General features: G+C 49.0%; 2 protein-coding genes across 6 annotated transcripts in view; one reads left to right on the forward strand and one right to left on the reverse strand.

The window, feature by feature from the left end:
* Positions 1-5,660: 5,660 nt before the first annotated feature.
* On the reverse strand, positions 5,661-23,395 carry GTPBP3 (GTP binding protein 3, mitochondrial). 4 transcript variants are annotated; one of them, XM_053294042.1, is made up of 10 exons: positions 23,178-23,395; positions 17,141-17,367; positions 16,739-16,825; positions 11,525-11,727; positions 11,101-11,173; positions 9,875-10,018; positions 9,132-9,212; positions 8,796-8,961; positions 7,933-8,223; positions 5,661-7,659 (listed from the first exon to the last, which is right to left on the reverse strand). In XM_053294042.1, exons 1-10 carry the CDS (start codon positions 23,207-23,209, stop codon positions 7,428-7,430), a joined length of 1,536 nt encoding a protein of 511 aa, XP_053150017.1. In that variant the 5' UTR covers positions 23,210-23,395; the 3' UTR covers positions 5,661-7,427. The 4 variants fall into 4 exon arrangements, with proteins under 4 accessions (XP_053150017.1, XP_053150016.1, XP_053150019.1 ...); XM_053294041.1 differs by lacking the exon at positions 23,178-23,395 and adding an exon at positions 22,316-22,479; XM_053294044.1 differs by lacking the exons at positions 17,141-17,367; positions 23,178-23,395 and adding an exon at positions 22,316-22,479.
* ANO8 (anoctamin 8) overlaps positions 22,800-23,518 on the forward strand; it is a 43,183-nt gene continuing 42,464 nt past the window's right edge. Inside the window, exon 1 of one of the 2 annotated variants that reach the window (XM_053294039.1) lies at positions 22,800-22,901. The gene's annotated coding sequence lies outside the window, so the exon portion shown is untranslated. Of the gene's footprint in view, positions 22,902-22,956; positions 23,103-23,518 lie in introns of those variants that run through there. The other variant, XM_053294037.1, reaches the window with a different exon arrangement.

Here is a 23,518-nt window from a genome sequence, read left to right on the forward strand (position 1 = left end):
CCCGCTCTGTCCCGAGATGGGGAAACCGTGTTCCAAACTACATCTAATTACCTTGCAGGGCCCTCACTGTTTTTCTCTATTAGGAGGGCTTATTTTTTGAGTAGCCCTGGCACACATTCTTGGAACACACTGCTGCTTCGCTGCAATTTTAAAAACATGAATGTACCCAAAGGCAGGCTGTTGTAGATTACGCCCTGGCCTGCCACTGTTTTAATTTAATTGATTGGTTGATTAATTGATTTGATTTCCAGCTCACAGATGTGCCAGCAGCAAGATTCTCCCGCCAGGAACACTGCACCAGTGCTCGTGAGGATGCTGGTGAAATTCGCCTCCAAATTTATCCCGGCATTTTGGAGTTCATAGGAAGCTGCCTTCTACCGAGTCAGACCCTTGGTCTATCTAGCTCAGTATTATCTGCACAGACTGGCAGCAGCTTCTCCAAGGTTGCAGGCAGGAATCTCTCTCAGCCCTAGCTTGGAGATGCTGCCAGGGAAGGAACTTGGAACCTAGATGCTCCATCCCCTGAGGGGAATATTTTACAGTGCTCACACATGTAGTCTCTCATTCATATGCAACCAGGGTGGACCCTGCTTAGCTAAGGGGACAAGTCATGCTTGCTACCACAAGACCAGCTCTCAGACTCCCTGCTCTGATTTCCAGAGTAGAACCAATCAATGAACATGAACGAACACACACACACACACACACACACACACACAGAGCAGTTCTGTTCTTTGCTTCTGAATTTTGTATAGTGTACTGTACATGCATGGCCAGAGGTGCACCTATGTACTTTTGGAGCCTGGACCTTTTAAACACATTTCTAACATAACCACACCACCTGGGACAGACTAAGAAGGATTTGGGGGGGGCCCAGGGGATGTGGAGGTCCTGGACTTCAGCCCGGAAGTCCAGGGATAAGAACGCCTCAGTCCATGGCTTCTTCAGTTTGTTTATTTCTCTTCCCTTTCTCTACATTAGTGATGCACTCCTGATCTTTGATCAAGCACAACACAGAGAGAGAGAGAGCCTGGAAAAAAACTGGAGAGAGGGTGACACAGAAAGTGTCTTCATTTTTTTCCTGGCGGGGAACTGGGTTCATTTTCCAAGTTTTTCCCAGGGCTTAACATCGCTAGTGTGGCCACATCAGGATTCTCTCTGCAAGGTGCCTTCGCATGGCTGAGAAGTACACGGACCCATCAAGAAACTGCTGCCCAGAAGGGGATCTGAATGTCACCATGCACACAGTCACACCCGGGCTGCTGTTTTGGGAGCACGTCCACAGCGAAATATGCACGCCGGTCACAGAGCTGGGGAGAAAGAAGCCAATTAACTTCAATCTGCAGCAAACCACACACACACACTCCAGTTCCAGAACTAGCTTCTCTTAGGCACAGTGTAATTAAGGAAGAGCCAATAAAGGAAAGGCATGCTGGGAAAATCCATTCATTCCGGTCTCCAGTTTTCTCCTCCTCCTCCCACCCCCCACCCCACACATAGTGAAGATCAAGGCCCGTTTTCACAGGTTTTAGGACTAGGTGGTCGCCTCAGCTCACAGAACAGCATGCAAACTTCAAGGAGACACAGGGCAGATTCTTAAATGTCCATCAGTTGAATAGGAAGCGTTTGAGTAAACAGGTGAATCTTTGCCAGCTTAATTTTCCCAGAAGTGAAGGCTACGGTCAAATCATTTGTTTAAATCACAACAGGGAAAAAAAAAATCTGATCAGCGTCACTTGCTACTTGAGCCTTGCTGGCAGCGTTAAGGAGAAAAATCCCCCCCCAAACACCCCCACCCTTTTCCCCACCGCCTTCCTCTCCCACCATTTAAAACCCACTTAAGCAGTGGTGAGGTCATGCCCACTAGGAACAGTTGTTCCCAGCAACAGAGCAGGAAAGGGTCTCTCTCGGTCTCTGACCTTTATTGTTCTCCCTTTAAGTGGGGATCTGGTGCCGTAGGCTGATAAAGCAACCTTCCCCTGCCTGCCGTCAACACCCCCTCCACCGGTCTTCTTGAAGCTGGTGATGGATGGTCTTGGAGCTACCCAAACAACCTTTGAAATAAGTTCTCTGTGCTTAGTCAAAATCTAATTTATTCCTTTTTTTTGGTGGTGTGGGGAGGGCAGAGAAGATATGATAGAGGCGAGGTACTTAAAGCAGATTTGGCTGTTGCTGTGGGCCCCCTCCCCAAATTCCGTAGCTATTCCGTAGCTAATGGCCCCCTCCGGGACTCCCCTGATCCTGGAGAAGATCCTGGTCTTGTGGCGGCAAGCATGACTTGTCCTCTTAGCTAAGCAGGGTCTGCCCTGGTTGCACATGAATGGGAGACTTGATGTGCGAGCACTGTAAGAGATTCCCCTCAGGGGATGGAGCCGCTCTGGGAAGAGCAGAAGATTCCCAGTTCAATCCCTGGCAGCATCTCCAAGAGAGGGCTGAGAGAGATTCCTGCCTGCAACCTTGGAGAAGAAGCCGCTGCCAGTCTGTGTAGACAATACTGAGCGAGATGGACCAATGGTCTGACTCAGTAGACGGCAGCTTCCTATCCTGGAAGAGGCGGCGTATGCAGCCTGGTTCTTCTTTCCAGCTCCTTCTGGAAATATTTTTTCTCCCACTTTCCCCCACTTGCCAAAAGCACTTGAAGCAGCAAACATAATAGAGCTCATGGGACAGGAAGCCTCTTGGTGGTCGAAGGGCAGGAGAGCTGGTCTTGTGGCAGCGAGCATGAATTGTCCCCTTTGCTAAGCAGTGCCTTCCTTGGTTTGCATTGGGATGGGAGACTTCCTGTGTGAGCACTGTAAGATATCCCCCTTAGGGGATGGGGCTAGAGCTCAGTGGAAGAGCATCTAGGTGCTTTCAGGCAGAAGGTTCCAAGTTCCCTCCCTGGCAGCATCTCCAGGTAGGGCCAGGAGGGACTCCTATCTGCAACCTTGGAGAAGCCGCTGCCAGTCTGTGTAGACAACACTGAGCTAGATGGACCAATGGTCTGACTCAGTATATGGCAGCTTCCTATGTTCCTAGGAGTTTTAAAGGGAGGGGCAATTTGGAGTCACCTCGGAAACAAGAGCTAAGCATGGTGATACTGACTACTGATGCATAAGAACAACCCTAAGCCAAGAAGGCCTATCCAGTCCAGCATGCTGCCTCACGCAGTGGCCCACCAGATACCTGAGAAGCCCACAGGCAAGAGGTGAGGGCATGCCCTTTCTCCTGCTCAATACACTGCAACTGGTATTGAGAGGCATCCTGCCTCTGTGGCTGGAGGTAGCCCATAACCTTCAGACTAGTAGCCTAGCCACGGAGAGAGCTGTCCTCAACGAATTTATCTAAATCCTTCTTAAAGCCATCCAGGCTGATGGCTGTCACCACATCTTACAAACCTAGAAGAGGACAGCCGGTCTTGTGGTAGCAGGCATGACTTGTCCCCTTAGCTAAGCAGGGTCTGCCCTGGTTGCATATGAAAGGGAGACTAGAAGTGTGAGCACTGGAAGAGATTCCCCTCTGGGGATGGAGCCGCTCTGCGAAGAGCATCTAGGTCCCAAGTTCCCTCCCAGGCAGCATCTCCAAAAGAGGGCTGAGAGAGATTCCTGCCTGCAACCTTGGAGAAGCCGCTGCCAGTCTGTGAAGACATTTCTGAGCTAGATAGGCGACCTCTGAAGATGGATGTTCCACACTGCCATCACGGCTGACAGCCTCCAAGACCTCTCTGCCTCCTTGGAGTGCTCTAATCCCTTTTTTCATGCCATCAAAGCCAGCGATCTGGTGGCAGTGAGTACCACAGACCAACGCAGCCCCGTGCCCAGGCTTCCTGGCACCACCAAGTGGGCCACTGCAGGAAACAGGATTGTGGTCCAGACAGAACTGGGGGCTGACCCTACAGGTTTGCTTGTGTCCTTCAAGCAACCCAGGAGAGAACATTCAAGTGGCGCTCCGTCCAGCGACTCAGGAGTAAAAAGCTACGCAGTAGTTTGATGGCCGGCTGGGCTATTTTGGCTGCTGTGGAACGGCCTTCCTCTGTGTCCTGTTTACAAGCCAAACCAAGGCTGGAACCCCCTTCACAAGTCATTTTAAAACGGCAAAGCTCCCCTGTTCGCCGGGGGACCTTTCCCCCTTTGTCTTTTCCCGTTTTTGGTCATCAGCTGTGCCATTCCAAGGTTGCTTGCGATTTGCACATAAAATCATTTTTTAAAATGATTTAAATCATTTCTTGGGACATTCTCCATTGGGGCAGGATGCCCCCCCCCCATGCCGCCTTTTCTGTCCCAATTAACAACCGCATTTTAAGACCTTCCCTTCTGGCCGCAGCTCTCTCCTCCTCCAAACAGAAGGAAAGGCCGGGAAGTCTTTTATGGGGTACAAACACACACACACACACACCCTCCCCAAGAAGGGGGGGCCTTTTAAGAGGATGGGGCTCCCTCCTGGCAGATTTCCTTCGCAGCCACTATAAGTGGCTTTTTTTCTTTTACGAGTGTTTTTGTTTCCTGAACAGAAGTTAGAAGGAACAGGGGCGGAAACGGTCCCCTCCCTTTCGATCCCACACTTGCCCCAGACTGACGTGCTACAAAAGGAAAATGCTGATGGCCGGTGTGGGTGGGGGAGGATAATAAATGCGGCTAAGCCTCTCGCCCCACAGGGATGCTTGAGTGGGATTGGGGAGGGCAAGGCAGAAACCCACAGCCTTCATGAGGGCTAGTACGGTGCAAATCACCAAAGAGCTACAGGGTCTACTGTTCGGATCTCACCCCTTCCCTTTCCACGTCAGTCTTTCATGAGGACTAGCACAGTGCTCAGAGAGAGACAAGGCCGTAGCTTGAACCTCAGCATAGCCACAGAATGGGTGGTGGACCATCTCCCCTCCCTAAATCTGTAATTTCGGGGGGAAAGCATTGGTCTACCATACAAGGCTGCTGTAAGTACTGGAGGAGATCTGATCTTGTGGTAGCAAGCATGAATTCTCTCCTTTGCTAAGTAGGGTCTGCCCTGGCTTGCATTTGAATGGGTGACTACACTCTTAAGATATTCCCCTCAGGGGATGGGGCTGCTCTGAGAAGAGCAGAAGGTTCCCAGTTCCCTCCCTGGCAGCATCTCCAAGATAGGGCTGAGAGAGATTCCTGCCTGCAACCTTGGAGAAGCTGCTGCCAGTCTGTGAAGCCAATACTGAGCTAGATGGACCTATGGTCTGACTCAGTAGAAGGCAACTTCCTATGTCCCTGAAACCAAGACTAGGGTTTTTTAAAAAGTTCTTGCTGTTAGAAATCGGTAAGAGTGTGTGTGTCTTACATTCAGAGTGTTCCTTTTGGGTAAATACAAATGTAACCTGTGTTCAACCTCTGTTTTTAAGTGGGTCTTAAATTCAGGGTCCTATTCAGGCAAATACCAAGATATAATACCAAGAAATAACCAAGATAACATCATACACCGGACTTTGTGCATGAACTATGCAAAACCCCTGCTAACTGAGCAAAGAGGCACTTTTTAAAGAGTGGCTATTTTCTTAAGTTTAGCAGGGGGAGAGCAACTGGCCCTATCCATCCCCAGCACAGCATCCCTCCAGTGGTGGTTGCTGGTGTCTTATGTTTCTTTTTTTAGATTGTAAGCCCTTTGGAGACAAAGAGCCATTTTATGTATTTAAATCTATCTATGTAAACCACTTTGGGAACTTTTGGTGAAAAGCGGAATAGAAATATTTATTGTAGTAGTATGCACGATCAGAAAAACATCAGTACACAAATATTATTAAGTATGGAGGGAGGGAGAAATTGAGAGAGAAAGACGACTTGGGTATTTTGGGGGAAGGGGGCTAGAAAATGACCATGTAAAAGTTGGAGGGCTGTCTTTTTAACACTTCAAACTGCTTTGTCCTTTAAAATTTGAGAAGTGGCTTGCCAATAATGTAATTACGTGGTGAATTAAAATGCTCCCCCTCCAATCTGTGTTTTTTTTAAAAAAGAGACACACTAAATTTATTAAGATTTTACTGGTATTCTGAAACCTGTCACTTCATCCTGCCTCACGAGATTCCTGCTATGAGAATATGACTATGAAATGACCCCTCTGAGAAAAGGAGACCCAAGTCCTTATGAATCCTGCCTTAACAGGGAAGGCCGTCGGTTTGGGAGGACCAGGACAGGCAGCCTAGCCTCTGCTGCTTCTGGAGGTCTTTTCCGGCCCCACCCAAGGGAGTGCCAGCTTCTCTGCTCAGTCTTTGAGCTGCTGGATGGGCCCAGAGCCGCCTGCAAAGCTCCAGAGACACACTTCCTGCCTCAATTTCCCCCTTGGCTCCTGGGGTCCAGGAAATGCTTTGTTTGCTCCTATTGCAAGCTGGGATCTGTTGCACAGACAGGCTGTGGAGGAAAAATAAAGGAGGGGGAATCTGTCTGGGGCCTCCCAGACTGGCGAGGTGGGAATCAGTGGACAAGGCAGCTCTGAAATCACTGCGGAAAGCCCCGGAGGACTCCACACTCTCTCCCCACTTCCTATAATGCCACAATAGGAGGGGATGTAGCTAACAGCAGAGGAGCTCTGATAGATCAGGGCCATTTAGCACAGAATCTTGTTTGGGCCAGAAGCCTCCGGGAAGCCCCTAAGCAGCCCTCGCCTAAGAACTGTTCCCAAGAGCTGGTATTTGGAGGTAGACCAATTCTGAATCTACATGCCGGCCAGTGCAAAACTTTTGCCTAAGTTCTTGTGTCATGGGGGGGGGGGGGACTCCCTGCCTCCTTTCCTTCACTTTTAAAAACAAAACACAAAATGTATTAACACAGGTTTTTGTTTTCCAAGAACAAGGAAAATTACTACACTAAAACAAAACAATTTTTACAAAAATATACCAGCAAGCCAGGCCTTATTTTCAGCAGCCTTTTAGTCTAAACTAAAAACTCCAAATATTTTTTGCCTCTGATTGTAAGAGAGGTTTCTCCAAACCCTTAGGAGCACTTGGGACGCCCTTTTCTCCACCGTTTCCTGCTTCTCGTCAAAGGCCCCACTTCGTTTGCAACCCGAAGCAAACACATTTTCGCCGCGATCCGGTTGCCCATGCTTCTTTATTGTTCAGATCATGAAACCAAGGCCTGCTCTTTTGGAGAGCCAATCAGGGTTCTTCCAATTTTCTCTACACAACTTGAGCTTGAAAAGTTACTGTCTGGACATCAGTTTGTTGTAGCTAAGTTTGTGATATTGGCTGGGCAGGGGACTGTTTTCCGTGTGTGCGTGCACGCGCGTGTGCGTGTGTGTGTGTGACTAACCTAATATTTCTGCTGGCCTTCTACAAAACCCTTCCCGTGCGGGCAGCATCCCATCCCCCAACAAGTAGAGTTCTGTATTCTCTTGCCTGGGTGCTCCAGAAAACTGGGAAGTCCACCCAATGGCCCCAAAGACGACAGCTTCAGAGCCACACTCAGCCACCACCTGGCCGCTCTTGCCTCGGCTCACTTTCCAATGCAGAAGTCCCTGAAAATGAGCTCCAGGATCTCTTCGGCACCCACCTGCCCTGTGAGCTGCCCGAGCTGCCGCCGGGCCTGTCTCAGCTCTTCAGCCGCCAGGGCCAGATCCTCGTCCCGATACTGGCCAAAGCGTCCCAGGGCCTCCAGGCATTTGGTCAGGCTGAGCCGGTGACGGGCCTGTGTGGGGGTGGGGGAGCCTGTCAGGGGGTCACCGCACCTGGAGGAAGAGACAGATTTCCTTAATTCAGAGCTTACATGCAGAAGGTCTCAGGTTCAAGCCCAGGCAGGCAGCATCTTCTGCAGCCATGGAGAGATGCTGCCAATCAGGGCCGACGCTATTAATAGAAAGGTCCAGATTCAACCCCTCCAGCAAAAATATTTGCGTGAACGGCACACGCTGTCGGATTCCAAGAATGCTCCCCGTTGCTTAACTGCTTGCCCAACCCTCCCCTCACCCTTCACCACCCTTTTATTTTGCATGCATTCTCACATGTGGGAGAGCTGCCCCCTCAGCACGCTCAGGAAGGCTGGGATCCCTTCGCCTGTTCTACAGGAGAGTAAGCAGGCAGGAGGGAGCCCCGGTTTGGCACAGACGCCCAGGAGATCTGCTCGGCCCTGTTCCCCGAGGAGGTCAGACTTGTTCAGCACCAGAAGACACAGGCGGGAGCCCTCTGGCTCGTCAGGCGGCAGGATATCCAGCAAGGCGAGGGTCAGTCGGCTGGGTTGCCGGGCCAATTCGGCCGCATCCAGGACAACCAGGACAAGGTCAGCGCCACGCACCCTGCAGGGACAGAGAGCGCAGGATGATTAAGGACTCCGTTCCCTTTCTCCGAGATTCGCAGTCCATACCATGAGAGAAGGAAAAAACAGTGTAGCATAGTGGTTAGTGTTGGGACCAACGCCGGAGACCAGTGTTGGGACCAACGCCGGAGACCAGTGTTCCCTCTAAGGCATGCACATGCTCACAAGGGTGGGGTTTTTTGTTTTTTTTAAAATGACCGTTCAGTTAATTTTAGATCCTGCTCAGTTTGAATCAGGAAGGCCACACTCTGAATGCACGTGCGTGCACACTGCCTTGATGCTTCCACCCAGAACAAAAAACTCATTCCACACACAGCTGAAAAGAAAATTAGAGGGCAACACTGACAGAGACCCAGGTTCAAATTCCGTTCGGTCACAAAACACGCTGGGTGACTTTGGGCTGATACCCTCTCTCAGCCTATCATGCCTCGCAGGGTTGTGTTCACCCCCTCCACACGCCCCCCCTGCCCCCGAGGAAGAACAGGATATAAACGTAAATAAAAATGATAATTTAAAAAGTGGATCCTCGTTCTGGCCCCGGCACAAGCTCACCTCTGGCGGGCCCGGGTCACTCCTTCCATCTCCACGATATCACTGGTGTCCCGCAGCCCTGCCGTATCGCTCAGCACCACGGGGAAGCCGCCAATGTCCAGCGCTGCCTCTACCACGTCCCGCGTGGTCCCTGCCACAGGGGAAACAATGGCTGCTGGCTTCTGGCCTGCAGTGGGGGGAAAGAGTGAATTCAGCCCCCGGGACCCCTGCCAGCGAAGAAATATACTAAAGCAGGCCAAATACACACAAGCTTTAATTAAGACTTATTTATTCAGAGTCATTCATGGCATGACAGTTTGTCGTGCAAGGATTGGGGGAAGAGAGACAGATCCCTACCCCAAAGCGCATGCAAAACATCCAGTATCTCCAGTGAAAGGATCTCGAGCCAAGCCTTTCTCTGCCCAAGTCCTTGGAGAGCTGCTGCCAATCAGAGTAGACAAGACTGGGCTAGACAGACCAACAACCAATCCGGGCAGTTTGTAAGCATGCTAATGTGTGCATCAGGTGGTGCCACCTAGTGGCCATCTGTATTATTGACAGTGTCCAGAAGAGTGGAACATATGGCCTTCATTAACCTGTGGTCCCACCAGCACCCCCGGTTTCACATATCCACCCACAAGTCTCAGAGACCCAGTTTCTTTATCCACGGCACAAAAAGAGGCTAAAATCTGCCTATTTGTGGTTGCTGAGTGGCTAGAAATGACCTTCGGTGTCACTTCCGGCCGCCATTTTAAAACACAGTGCCATTTTGAAGCTCTTCCTGTTAAACACTTTTTTGGCGAAGATTTGCCATAAATTAAGCCAACTTGGGGGGTTTTCGGGGGCATTTCTGGAGCTCTGGAGAGCAAGGTACTGTTAGTTGCTACTCTTATCCCCCCCCCTTACCACTTTTGGGGGCATTTTTGTATGTGTAGGAACCTAACCCCTAGATTCCCATAGGGTCAAGGTTCCTTTATTTGCGGTTTCCATACTCACGGTTATAGGAGAGAACGAGTAGCGAGGGCCACACCTGTACTGAATAGTCTGTCCACCTGACAGCCTAGCCTCCTCCAGACCCCTGGGTGCCGCTTGCTACTCACACAAGTGGTTGAGAAGGCTGCTCTTCCCAGCGTTGGTGGGTCCTGCAATCACAACATGGACTCCCTCTCGCAGCCTTTCGCCACGCCGGCTGTCTTGCAGGTGGGCACGCAGCTCCTTCTCCAAGATCTCCACGGCATCTTCCGCTGTGGGGAAATGAAGCCTCTTTGAGATTACAACTCTTCCCACCACCACAGCCACCGGGAAGGCATGCATGCTCTCCTTCCCCGCCCTTCGAATCTTTTCCTCCACCTCATGAGGACTAGAATGTATTGCATGAGATCAGCAACAGTCGCATGTATTTAACGAATAATGGAATGTTCCAGTGAACTGCACGATCTTGGAGATGTGATCTCGCCTTTTCAAAATCTAAAAGGACAAAGTTCCAGTCCTCATTATTTAAATAAATAAATAAATTCTTGAATGTTAATTATGGACATACAAAAAGGCAGAAGAAAACATATAGACATGCTGTTGTTAACAGTAGGTCACCTATTTATTAACTCGCTTAACTACTTCAAGAGCTGAGATTTTGTACGTGTTGGGATTCTTAAGGAATTGCTGCAGGATAGGAGGCTTGAGTAATTTGATGGATAACCATTTTGAGGAGTTGCAGATTGTTTATAAAAAGGTAAAGTGCACTGTCGAGTCAGTATCGACTCCTGGCAGCCACAAAGCCCTACATAAGAACACAACCCTGTGGTTGTCTCTGGTAGAATACAGGAGGGGTTGACCATTGCCATCTCCCACGCAGTACGAGATGACACCTTTCATCTTGCTGCCCGATATAGGCATTTCCTATAGTCTGCGAAACATACCAGCGGGGATTCAAACCGGCAACCTCTAGCTTGCTATAGGAAATGATAAATACAAATATATCTGTAAAAGTTTTCAGTTGTAGGTATTATATTAGTCTTTCTGGATTGTTCGAGTCACAAATACTGCATGGAAATTGAGACCCACCCACCCCTTTGTGTTCATAATTAACATTTGATTTTTAATAAAATCTTGAGAACTAGAACCTTGTGCTTTTACATTTTTAAAAGGCAAGATCACATTTCCAGTATTATGATGCCACTATCTTCACAGCCACACCAAAACGGAAATTGGGGTAAAGAAGAAAGGAGGAGCGGGGTTGGTCTGTGCCAGGGAGACAATGGGGGAGAGAAAGAGCAGGGGGCAGGGTGGAAATAGAGGAAGGCCAAGGAAAGAAGAGGAGGGTCCTCACCTTGGGAAAGGACCCCCTCCTCGATGTTGTCATCTTCACTGAAGTCAATGTAAGCCTCCACATGGGCAAGGGTCTGCATGGAAGAAAGTGTTAACCACCGCTTTTCAAAAGAACATCAGATGGGCCCTCCTGGATCCGGCCAAATGCCCTTTCAGAGCACAGCTTGTGGCAGTGAGTTCCACACGCAGTGTGAAGAAGTTCTTTTCTCCGCTCTGCCTGAATCTTCCATTGGGTGTCCCAGCATGACAGGAGAGAGGAGAGGGAGGGAAAGCTCCTCTCCCTCCCTTCTCCATGCAGTACTAAGAATAATTCTGCCTGCCCGTCTTCCTCATTGCACCATGAGAACCCCTGGTATGGAGTGATCTTGGATCCCAGGGTCACGCCACGCCTACAGCCCACCCAACCTGCTGCACCCGCTCCTCACCTTCGTGAGGGTGTCACTCCAGCGCTGATAAAGCCGCCCCAGGTCCCCGTCCATCTGGCGCAGGGCCTGCCGACGCTGCCCTTCGGTTTCTGCGTGGATTAGGTCCCCCAGGCCTTCTGCTGCCGTGAGGTCCAGCTTGCCGTTCTGGAAGGCCCGTCTAGTAAACTCCCCAGGCTCGGCAAAACGCAGGCGAGGAAGAGCCCCTGCAACGAGAAGGAAGCAGCACTCCAGATGGGATCCATCACACCCCCATGAGATGTTCGAAGTATGTAGGGGTATACATATCCCAGGGTCTGTCCCTGCCAGAAACAGATATTCACAAGTAGGCTGCCTCTACAAAACGGAGGCTGCATTCAGAATATAAGAACAGCCCTGGTGGATCAGGCCCAAGGCCCCTCTAGTCCAACAACCTGTTTCCCACAGCGGTCCACCAGATGCCTTTGAGAATCCCACAGACAAGAGGTGAGGGCATGCCCTCTCCCCTGCTGTTGCTCCCCTGCAACTGGGATTCAGAGGCATCCTGCCTCCGAGGCTGGAAGTGGCCTATAGCCCTCGGACTAGTAGCCGTTGATATACCTGTCCTCCACGAATTTGTCCAAGCCTCTTTTAAAGCCATCCAAGCTAGTGGCCATCAACACATCCCGTGGTAGAGAATTCCATAGTTCAGTTATGTGCGGTGTGAAAAAGTACTTCCTTTTGTTGGTCCTAAATTTCTGGGCTTTCAGTTTCATCGGCCCGGCCCTGGAGGCAGCAGGTTGTGAGTGCCTTTTCGTGAGGCTGGGTCTTCACAATAAGCTTGGGCTGTTGCTTGTGTACCGGCCGCAGCTCTGCCCACCCTCAGCCCTTCCTGAACTTCTTGACCTTACTGCAGGCCTACTGGTTACAGACCCCAGATTTGTGATTCTGGGGGATTTCAACCTGTCGACCCTGGGTGAGAGTCCGCTGATGGCCCGGGATTTCATGGCTTCCCTGGCAGCCATGGGCTTTTCGCAAATTATTTCTGGCCCGACTCACGTTGGCGGTCACACTTTGGGCCTGGTTTGTGTCTCGGAGCAGTGGCGACGTGATCTTAAAGTGGGGGACTTATCCATCTGTCCCTTGCCGTGCTCTGATCACTCCCTAATTTGTTTGAGGATCGCTGCCAATAGTTCCCTTTGCAGGATGGTCCGCTCCAGGTGCCTTACGGATCCTGATGGTTTTCAGAGGGCGCTTGGGCAGTTTCCCAGCAATCTGGTAGTCAACTTGCCAGTGTCAGGGTCTGGCCAACTGCCAGGGAAGATCACGGGACAAAACGGAGCTGCTGCAACAGGACACGGCTCGGAAAGTTCGTCTTGACCAGACTTGGCTGCATGCTGTCGACACGGAGGTTGACAAATGTTGCTTTTCAGCAGGGAGTAGAAGGCTGGTGACGTAATTTATAGTGCAAGCCGAGAGCTCCCAGCTGGCAGGAATTCAAGGCTTATCAGCCCTCTGCAAGAGGCATTTGCTCCTCCTAATAGTCTTTAATTGAGTCCTGCGTCTCGTAAGACGCCGCTGTTGTGGAGTCAGTGGGGGTTTGATTGCATAGCTCCTCTTCGGATTGGTCCTTCACGATTTCTGCTGTCTCAGGTTGTTGTTCCTGCTCTGAATCATTAGCTGGATCTACCACAGCAGTTTCATGAACACTGACAGCCGGGCTCTGCCCCTCAGACACTCCTGCATCGGCTGGAAAGTTGACAGCTTCCCCTTCCTCCTCGCTGTCTGAGATTGAGGGCGTGACAGCCAGCGCTATGCATTGAGGCCTGGAACACTGGGGCTACAAGGGTGCTTGACTTCGAGAGATGAAGCAAGTCAAAAAATGTCTAGAGAGCCGCGGGGGGGGGGGGGGGGGGGATACTGAGACAGAAGCCGACTGAGCACAGTTGCTTGCCTGTGTTCGGGAGTATACAGTGGCAATACGGGTGGTGAAAGCCACTCATTTCTCCGCACTTATTGTATCAGCGGATTCCCGTCCGGCGGCCCTTTTCTGAATCACCCGTTCTTTGCTGGAATGCGTTGATTCTGGTGACCTTCCATCTGGCCGCTGCGACATGCCTGCTAGGTTTTTCGCTGATGAAGTTGCTCACCGTCGGTCAGAGTTGGATTCCAATTGCTCAGTATCCGTTGAGGTGATGGTGGCCGAGTCTTGCGATACTATCTGGGATACCTTTGAGCTTGTTGAGGCTGATGATGTGGACAGGATTATTGCCAACGTGGGCACAGCGACCTCTAGCCTGGACCCTTGTCCTTCCGGGCTCGTTAGGGCTGCGAGAGGGGAATGTTCTGTCCTGGCTTCGGGAGACGGTTAATTCCTCTCTTTGGGAGAGGTTTGTTCCATCAGCCCTTAAAGAGGTGGTGGTCTACTCTCTTCTGAAAAAGCCTCTCGACCCTGATAAACTGGATAACTATTGTCCGATCTCCAACCTTCCTTTTCTTGCTAAGATTTAGGAGGAGGAGAGGGTGGTTTTGTTCAGTTGATGAGAGTCCTGGAGGAAACGGATTTCCTCAGTCCTTGCCAGTCAGGTTTTAGGCCGCAGCACAGCACGGAAACGGCACCGGTCGCCCTGCTGAATTACCTGTATCGTAACCTTGATGTGGGAAGCGCACCTCTCTTGGTTCTTCTTGATCTCTCAGCAGCCTTCTACACCATGCTATCGTTCTGGAGTGCTTAAGTGGGCTGGACATTGCGGGGACTGTTCTTCGGTGGTTCTGGTCCTATCTCTCTCTTTTTTTAAAATTAAATTTTTATTAATTTTAACAATATCTTAACATTCACAACATATTGAACAAATACGGACTTCCCGCTCACACCTCCTCGTGAATCATCAACTATAGAATTAACCCTTGCTATAATAATAATTCAAAACATAAATCTAAACCTTACAAACACGATTTTGATCTACCCAACCTGCTAATATTACTAGATTTCAAACCCTGTTGTAAAATCAGTATTAGGAAAATAGTTCTTTAAATATAATAAGAATGGTTTCCAATCTTCTTTAAAGCATTCTAAATTTTGGTCTCTTATCAGTACTGTAAGTTTTGCCATCTCCGCATATTCCAAAATTTTTATCAGCCAATCTTCTTTTGAGGCCATTTCTGTGCATATATTATTCTGGCCGCCGTGGTAGCGTACATAAAGAATGTTAAATCAGTTGTAGAAAACACTCCTTGCGTTATTCCCGGTTCTGGTCCTATCTCACTGCGCAATTCCAGTCGGTGTCAATTGAGGGTGAGTGTTCTGCACCCTGGCCCCTTTCTCATGGGGCTCCACAGGGCTCAGTCCTTGCTCCCATTCTCCTTAACTTCTACATGAAGCCGCTGGGCTTGGTCATCCATCGGTTTGAGGTAAGTTTTCATCAATATGCTGGTGATACTGGGCTTTCTCTCTCTACCCCTGGCCAAACAGGGGGTGCCGGCTCAGTGCCTAGAGGCTGTCAGGACCTGGATGGGCCAAAACAAGCTCAGACAAAGTCCCTCCAAGACCGAGTGGCTCTTGTTCAGTCTGCGATCTGGCCAATTGCCGTGTGCGAGTTGATCTCTTGACGGGGTTGCGCTTCCTTTGAGAGAGACGGTTCGTGATCTGGGGGTCCTTCTAGACCAAGGGTTCTCAACGTTGGGCCCCCAGATGTTATTGGACTTCAACTCCCATAATCCCCAGCCCCAGTGGCCTTTGGTTGGGGATTATGGGAGTTGAAGTCTAGTAACATCTGGGGACCCAACATTGAGAATCCCTGTTCTAGACTCACAGCTCCTGCTTGAACAGCAGGTGGAGGCCGTGGCCAGGGGTGCCTTTGCCCAGCTTCGGCTGGTTCGCCAGTTATGGCCTTTTCTCGACCGACGGACCCTGGCAACAGCGACTCATGCCTTTCGGAAGCTCCAACTAGTCCAGAACGCAGCGGCCCACCTCCTCATGGGTGGCCGTAGGTTTGATAATGTTACACCCCTTTTACGGTCGCTCCACTGGTTGGCTGTTCACTTCCAGGTCCAATTCAAAGTGCTTGTACCCACCTACAAAACCCTTATGGGCTTAGCACCTGTATTATCTCCGGGATTGCCTCTCTCGGCCAGTTGTATCCCGGCCTGTGAGGTCTTCTCAGCCGGCCCTCCTTAGTGTCCCAGGCCCTGGTGTGGTGCGTGGTGCCTGGGCCCATAGGAGGGCCTTCTCTGTGGCTACCCCTCTTCTTTGGAATACTCCCTCCCCCCAGATTCATTCAGCCCCCTCCCTGGCTGCTTTTTAGGCCCTACTTAAGACCCACTTGTTTCGCCAGACATTTTCCCTTTAATTATTATTATTGTTGTTGTTATTTTCATTGTTATTGGTTTTGTATTCACCGCCCAGAGTCTTTGAAGGAGGCTGTATATAAGGAAAATTTAAAATAAAATAAAATAAAATAAAATAAATAAATAGGATGTCCCCCTGGTTCTAGTGTTGTAAGAGGGAGAAAAATCTCTCTGTCCACTCTCTCTACTTCATGCATAATTTGATACACCTCAATCATGTCTCCCTCAAGTTGCCTCGTTTCCAAACTAAAAAGCCCCAGATGCTGTAGCCTAGCCTCATAAGGAAGGTGCTCCAGGCTTCTGATCATCTTGGTTGCCCTCTTCTGCACCTTTTCCAGTTCTACAATGTCCTTCTTAAGATACGATGACCAGAACTCTATGCATAGCATAGTCTTTATTTCGGTCTTTGACATATGCAGTACTCTAAATGTGGCTGCACCATAGATTTGTATAAGGGCATTATAATATTAGCATTTTTATTTCCAATCCCCTTCTTAATGATCCCAAGCATGGAATTTGCCTTTTTCACAATTGCCGCACACTGACACTTTCAACAAGCTGCCCACCATGCCCCCAAGATCCCTCTCCTGGTCAGTCACAGACAGCTCAGACCCCACCAGTGTATATGTGAATTTGGGGTTTTTTGCACCCATAAGCATTACGTTACACTTGCTTACACTGAACTGCATTTGCCATTCTGTCACCCACTCTCCCAGTTTGGAGAGATCCTTTTGGGGCTCCTCACAATCTGTTTTGGATTTCCCTACCCTAAACCATTTAGTGTCATCTGCAAATCTGGCCACTTCGCTGCTGATCCCAACTTCTAGATCATTTCAAACCGTTCGCTAAAAAAACAAAAAAAGAATTCTGACTCCCCCAAAAGCTGCCCAAAGTGCAGAAAGACAGACCTACCCAAAGCATGCAAGACACCGGTTATCACTGCTGGTCCCCCGTGGACATGGAATTCGGCACTGTCCTCACCCGTGAAACTCCCTGGCCCTGGAGGGGAAGAAGTCACAACACCTGTAATTGCTTCTCGCCATGTAAGAACCACCAATTTGGACTCTGCATAACTAAGAATTGGAGACTCCATTTAGAAACCTTCACATCAGCCCAACATTCTGTTTCCAATGTTGGCCAGCCACATGCCTTTCGGAAGCCCATGTGCAGGGCACGAAGGCAACAGACCTACCCCACTGCCTCCCCACCCCCCAGTTACTGAGAATCCCAGGTAGACTGCTGCTGTGCATGAGGTTCTATTCAAGCTCCTTTTAAGTGTTGGGAAGCAGCAACCCAGTTTTACCATGTTCTGACCTGGAAACCAGATGACAAGGCTATGATCCAGGGTTTCAGCAGACTGTGGGCCACGGATCCTGCGCAAAGCGGCAGTCCTTGGAGGTGGGAGTTCCTTTGCTCCTGTAAGGCGCAGCAAAGCCAAGCGGCTAGCCGGACCGCTGGTCCGGATCACAGCCACACCGCATTTTCCTTGGCCAGAAGACAAGGCAAAGATGGTGTCCCTCTCAGCAGTTTCACAATACAGCCTGCAGGAGACGCAAAATAAGCGGCAAGACACTGGTGATTGGAGCCAGGAAGATAAAACCACAATGAACATTTATAGCAATAGCAATAGCACTTACATTTATATACCGCTCTATAGCCGGAGCTCTCTAAGCGGTTTACAATGATTTTAGCATATTGCCCCCAACATTCTGGGTAATCATTTTACCGACGTCGGAAGGCTGAGTCAACCTTACATACCGCTTTTCAACAAAAGTTCCCAAGGCAGTTCACAAAGATATACAATCAATAAATAAAATGGCTCCCTGTCTCCAAAGGGCTCACAATCTTTAAAAAAGATACATAAGATAGACACCAGCAACAGCCGCCTTTTTGCACAGTTAGCAGGGGCCATTAAAACCAATGTTCCCTTTAACAGGGATTCCCAGATGTTGTTGACTACAATTCCCAGAATCCCCAGCTGCAAAGACTTTTGCTTGGGGATTCTGGGAGTTGTAGTCAACAACATCTGGGAACATTGGAACATAGGAAGCTGCCATATACTGAGTCAGACCATAGGTCCATCTCACTCAGTATTGTCTACACAGACTGGCAGCGGCTTCTCCAAGGTTGCAGGCAGGAGTCTCTCTCAGCCCTATCTTGGAGATGCCAGGGAAGGAACGTGGAGCCTAGATGCTGAATCCCTGTTAGAGGAAACATTGATTAAAATATTAATCTTGCCACAGAAAGCAGAGTGCTGAATGGAACTCTGGGGATAAATGATGTCACAGGAACACAGGAAGCTGCATTCTACCAAGTCAGACCATTGGTCCATCAAGCTCAGGATTGTCTACCCAGACTGGCAGCAGCTTCTCCAAGGCTGCAGGCAGGAGTCTCTCTCAGCCCTATCTTGGAGATGCCAAGGAGGGAACTTGGAACCTTCTGCATGCAAGCAGGCAGATGCTCTTCCCAGAGCGGCCCCGTCTCCTAAGGGGGATATCTTACAGTGCTCGCACATTTAGTCTCCCATTCAAATGCAAACCAGGGTACATCCTGCTTAGCACTGGGGCCAATCCATGTTTGCTAGAAGATCAGCTCTTAGAAGACTTAGACTATCATTTGGGTTTAGCTTCAAGACAACCCAGAGTTTTTAGATTCAGATTCCATTCTGGTTCACTGGAAAAACTTCTCAAACAAATTTGGGGCCCAGGTTCAGGTTTCCTTCGACTCCCTGCTACGATAGAGAGGACAGAGAGAAAATTTTCTCCCTCTCTCATAACACTAGAACCAGAGGTCCTCCCATGAAACTGAAGGTCAGGAAATTTAGGACCGACAAGAGGAAGTACTTTTTCACACAGCGCATAATTAACTTATGGAATTTTCTGTCACAGGATGTGGTAATGGCCACTAAGTTGGATGGCTTTAAAAGGGGCTTAGACAAAGTCACGGAGGACAGGTCCATCAATGGCTACTAATCTGGAGGCTATAGGCTACCTCCAACCTCAGAGGCAAGATGCCACTAAATACCAGTTGTGAGAGAGCAACAGCAGGTGAGTAGGCATGCCTTCACCGCCTGTGGGCTTCTCGGGGGCAACTGTGTGAAACAGGATGCTGGACTAGATGGGCCTTGAGCCTGATCCAGCAGGGCTGTTCTTATGTTACAAGAGATGGAGGCTGTTCTTACGAATTCCTCCTGCCCAAAGGTACACAGCCATCTGCCGTTTCTAGACACAGTTTGGGGTTTTTGGTAGTTATTAATGCAATGACAAGCACATGAATTGTGAGCAAGCTGCGATCCGCAGCAATAATGCAAAACAGAATCCCCACCCAATTCCCAGGCCCGTTTGTACCCTAGGTACACTTTGGAGGTTGTGATGGAGTCCCGTTCTGGGGATCGGCCAGGACCTATTATACCTCACCCCAACATTGCAGAGATGCCCTCGCCTTTGGGTTTTTGCCTTGTTTGGTGGCTATATTTAAGAAAAACTTCGTCTTTTTTTTAAAAAAAAATCTTCTGCTCTATTATGCAAAAGGGCTCTATGAAGTAAATCCAATTTGTGGATTAAACCTGACCACACACACACACACCCATCTCCTAGGTCTAGTGATACCAGGTACAGCCTTGACATCCTTCAGTGGGGAAACTGAGGGTGGCCACATTCTCTCTAGCCTGCCTCACAAGGTTGTTGTGCAGATACAACCATGCATTCAGGCTTGAGCACCATGGAGGAGAGCCACAGAGCAACTAATCAACAACAACACAGATACACACTCCTAAATGCTGTACAAGCAACGTTTGCCAACTGTTCCCCCCAGCAGTGCTCCTGTGCCTTTAAAGTTGTGCCATCAAGTCAGTGTCGACCACAAAGCCCTGTGGTTGTCTTTGGTAGAATACAGCAGGGGTTCAGTATTCCCTCCAACGGGGATTCCCAGATGTTGACTACAACTCCCATAATTCCCAGCCAAAGGCCACTGCAGCTGGGGATTCTGGGAGTTGTAGTGAACAACATCTAGAAATCCAGTGAACGTCCTCCTTTTAGCTCTTCTGTGCTTTGCATAGCAGGCTTCACCCCCCCCCCCTAAACCGAGGGTAGCTGCCTGCAAGTGGAGCCAGTGGCGCTCTCCTGGCTTGCATTTCTGGTTTGCAATGTGTTTCTGGTTTGCAATGTGTTTCTGGCTTGCAATGTGTGAGTCCCGGTGGGATTGCAAAAGGAAACTCACGCAATGCAAGCCAGGAGAGCGACTTGTGGCTCCACTTGCATTGCCCGAGTTTCTTTTTGCAATCCCACCTCTGCAAAAGGAAACTCATGCAATGCAAGTGGAGCCACAAGTCACTCTCCTGGCTTGCATGCATGAGTTTCCTTTTGCAGAGGTGGGATTGCAAAAGGAAACTAGTAGTACTAGTACACAAGATCTTTGCAGCTCTGCTAGTAATTACAACTTCTGGATCATCCCTTAGCATGGGGGTGGGGTGGCAATTTAATTTGGAACTCATTAATATAATTTTTGAATAATGTTCAGTCTGTCTGGATTAATACTAGGTTTATTCTTTATAGCAGATTTTTATTAGCAACATACAGTCTACAACATTTTCAGCCTTGTTCATTTGGTGCATATTGTAGATGTTCTGTCTCCAAAACATAAGTACAGCATCTATATTTTTGAAGGGGGGGAAATCCCATTTAATACAGTGTGAACAAATTGGTCCAAAAAGTAGCAATGGGAAGTTTTTCTTTCTGCCCCTGTAGCTTTAATAAGATAGAGTGCACAAATATCACTTGATTAACAGCTGCGATATTAATTTCCCTTTTTGGTTGCTTGACTCACAGAGAGAATCATGTCAAGGCAGTGGAGAACCAATTAAATTGATTTTAATCTTTGTTAGGGAAGATAACATGCCTTTTTCTCTCCTTGTTTAAATAATTAAAGTTTCAGTAGGTATTATTTCTGGCTTTAAAGAAATTGGTATCTTAATGTAATGGAATTCTTCTAATTACATACTTAATAGTTTTTAAAAAGTTAATCACGGTTTTTCATTCAATGTGTATTTTGTTTTACATATTAAACTTATATTTTCCTTTGAGGGAGTTTTAAAAATAAGAGGAAATTGGGAAGGCTTTTTTAAAACAAATAAAAATCTCACCCCTACTTATTCATGATCTTTTTGATTTGCCTGTGTAATTTCAAGCAAGTCAGGTGTAATTGCAAATAACATGCAGAAGATCCCAGGTTCAATCCCTACCTCCAGGTAGGGCTGGGAGAAACTCCTGCCTGAAACCTTGGAGAGCTGCTGCCAGTCAGTGTGGGCAATAGTGAGCTAGGTGGACCAATATCTGACTTTGTAGACAGCTTCCTACATAATCAAACCATAACTTGCCCTTACGTTCAGTCCAATTGGATGCATTCACATTCACAGCTTACATCCAATAAACTGCTGCGTAAGCCCTCCAAACTAGGATCACACAGTGTGGTTTGCAATTCTGGTATATGAAGTGCCCAAACCTCAGTTTTGCTGTTCAGGTGCATAGGCAAACGGTGATTTAATTAAACCAGGAGGTTATTTATTAAGACTGTGTATGAGAGGGAAGCAGAAAGAGGAGGAGATCATGGCTCAAATAATGGTGGCTGAATGTGGCCATTGAGTTTCCCAGGAATACAACCAACGTAAAGTGTGCTACAAATAGACATTATTATAGAATTAATAAACATAGAATATCTATGATAGACTAGAATATATGTCTATTATAATTTAAGTCTCTATTATAATATAAGCATAAATCTTGAATAGACTAGAACATCTATGATGGAAAAGACTAGAATACCTGTCTTGTCTTTTCCATTTTGGGACACAAAACCTATTACTATGTTTAAAAGCATTTATTTTCTGGCCATGAGGACTGCAAACTTAGGCTGTTAGTATGCAAGACATTTCTTTAAAATATATATTTCTAAAGAGCCTTGTAGCCTCATGTTTCCTTTTTCCTGTCCCAGTATACTTGCAGGGATGCAGCCCACAACCCACATTTGACTATGACTGTGACACATTTCCATATTTCCGGGGGCAGCCGGGGGGAAGGAGAGTGGGGGGGGGGGCGCAATTTCAGTGCTTGCCCTGGGCGCCGTTTTCCCTAGTTACGCCTCTGGGTGGCGCTGGGGGGCTCTCAGGACCTGGGGCGCCCATAAGAACAGCCCTGCTGGATAGTTACACATCGAGCAACCTCTTGCTCCCTAGGCAAGTTACTTCTCCGCTGCGCCATTCGGTGGCTGCCCTGTGCCTTTAGGGAAGCCTTTATTCCACTTCCAAGCTGGCCACAAGGGAGAAGTGAACAGGGGACGATTTGCTAACGTGCCGTAAAGAGCCCACCTGTTGGATTTCTGCCTGCCGTGCAACTGTTAAAGGCACAGAGCAAGCTTTTGGGGAGGGCTGATACGTGCAAGGGTGGGAGCAGCCTAGCAGAGAAGTCCCCCGCCCCGGGCTGAATCTCTACGCACCTGCAACAGACCCTGGAAACAGCCGGATTTCTGGCCACAAGCCGCCCTCCCCGCAAGGCAGGCCACATAGCCCCGAGGAGGCAACGGAGACCAGGCCCCGCCCGCTTTTCATCCGCCCCCACGCCCCATCAGCCTCCCAGAGGCAGGGCCCCCTTCCCGAGCCCCAGCCTACTTTGCGCCCACTGAAACGCCTGCAACCTTCTTTTGCAAACCAGCAAAAGACGAGACCCGCTTCCTATCCTTTGCCAGCGCTACGTCACGCACGCTTTCGGCTTCAACTGTGGGCAACGTGCTCTTCTGCAAGGTGATTGGTCGAGTGTTTAGAGAAGGGCGGAGTCTAGCCGTTCTCCAGGTGTTTAGCGCAACCGGTCTAGGAATGTTGGGTTTGTTTTTTGTTATTTCATCGCGGGGGCGGGGGGATTTATTTATTTATTAAAAGAGGTTGTTATTTTTTTAAGCCCCTCCTTGACTGTGTAGTGTTGTTTTGTTTCGGGTTTCCTCTGCAAATAATAGTTGCAAGCAACACAGTCTTTCACGTTTCCACGTGTGCCTTCGAGCGTCTTGAGAAGACGAGATTGTTTGAGGGGTGAGGAGAGAGAAAGGGAGTGTGCGAGGTTCTGTTTCCAACGCCTTATGGCTGGTGTGGAGAAGCGGGGTTTCTTAATTCAAGACTATAAGCAGCAATTATCTAGTGGCACGTAGTTCCACAGGCATCTGATTGAACTCGAGCCAGCCCCAGTGTGGTTACTGCTCTGGGCGGACGGAGAAGCACTCTGCATATGCTCAGGTGCACACTGCAGTCTCGATGAAGGCTTGGGACACATAGGAAGCCTTGAGGCCAGGTTAGCGTGCGGGTACTCACCGGAATCTGGAGATGGTGTTGCAGCCCTGCATCGTTTTGAGGGCTGTCAGCGGCCGGCGAGCAATTAAAAAGCCGGCTCTGAACGAGGCTTATTAAGAAGCAGCCAGCAATGTTTTTGTCTTGCTTGGTACATTTCTCCACACACACACACACACACACACGCTTCTCCTTGGTACTACATTATGGTCTGGCTTCGTGCCCAGGCTGGTGTTTCCTTTCAAGTAAAGCAACCCACGCGCGCTACCCTTTTGTTGCAAGACGGGGAGGATCAAAACTGAAAAGGAAACAAAAAAGCCACCCTCCCGCGCCGCAAGACTGTCCGCGACACACACAATTTATTT

Source organism: Hemicordylus capensis, chromosome 2, assembly GCF_027244095.1.
Source record: "Hemicordylus capensis ecotype Gifberg chromosome 2, rHemCap1.1.pri, whole genome shotgun sequence".
NCBI classification, from domain to species: Eukaryota; Metazoa; Chordata; class Lepidosauria; order Squamata; family Cordylidae; genus Hemicordylus; species Hemicordylus capensis.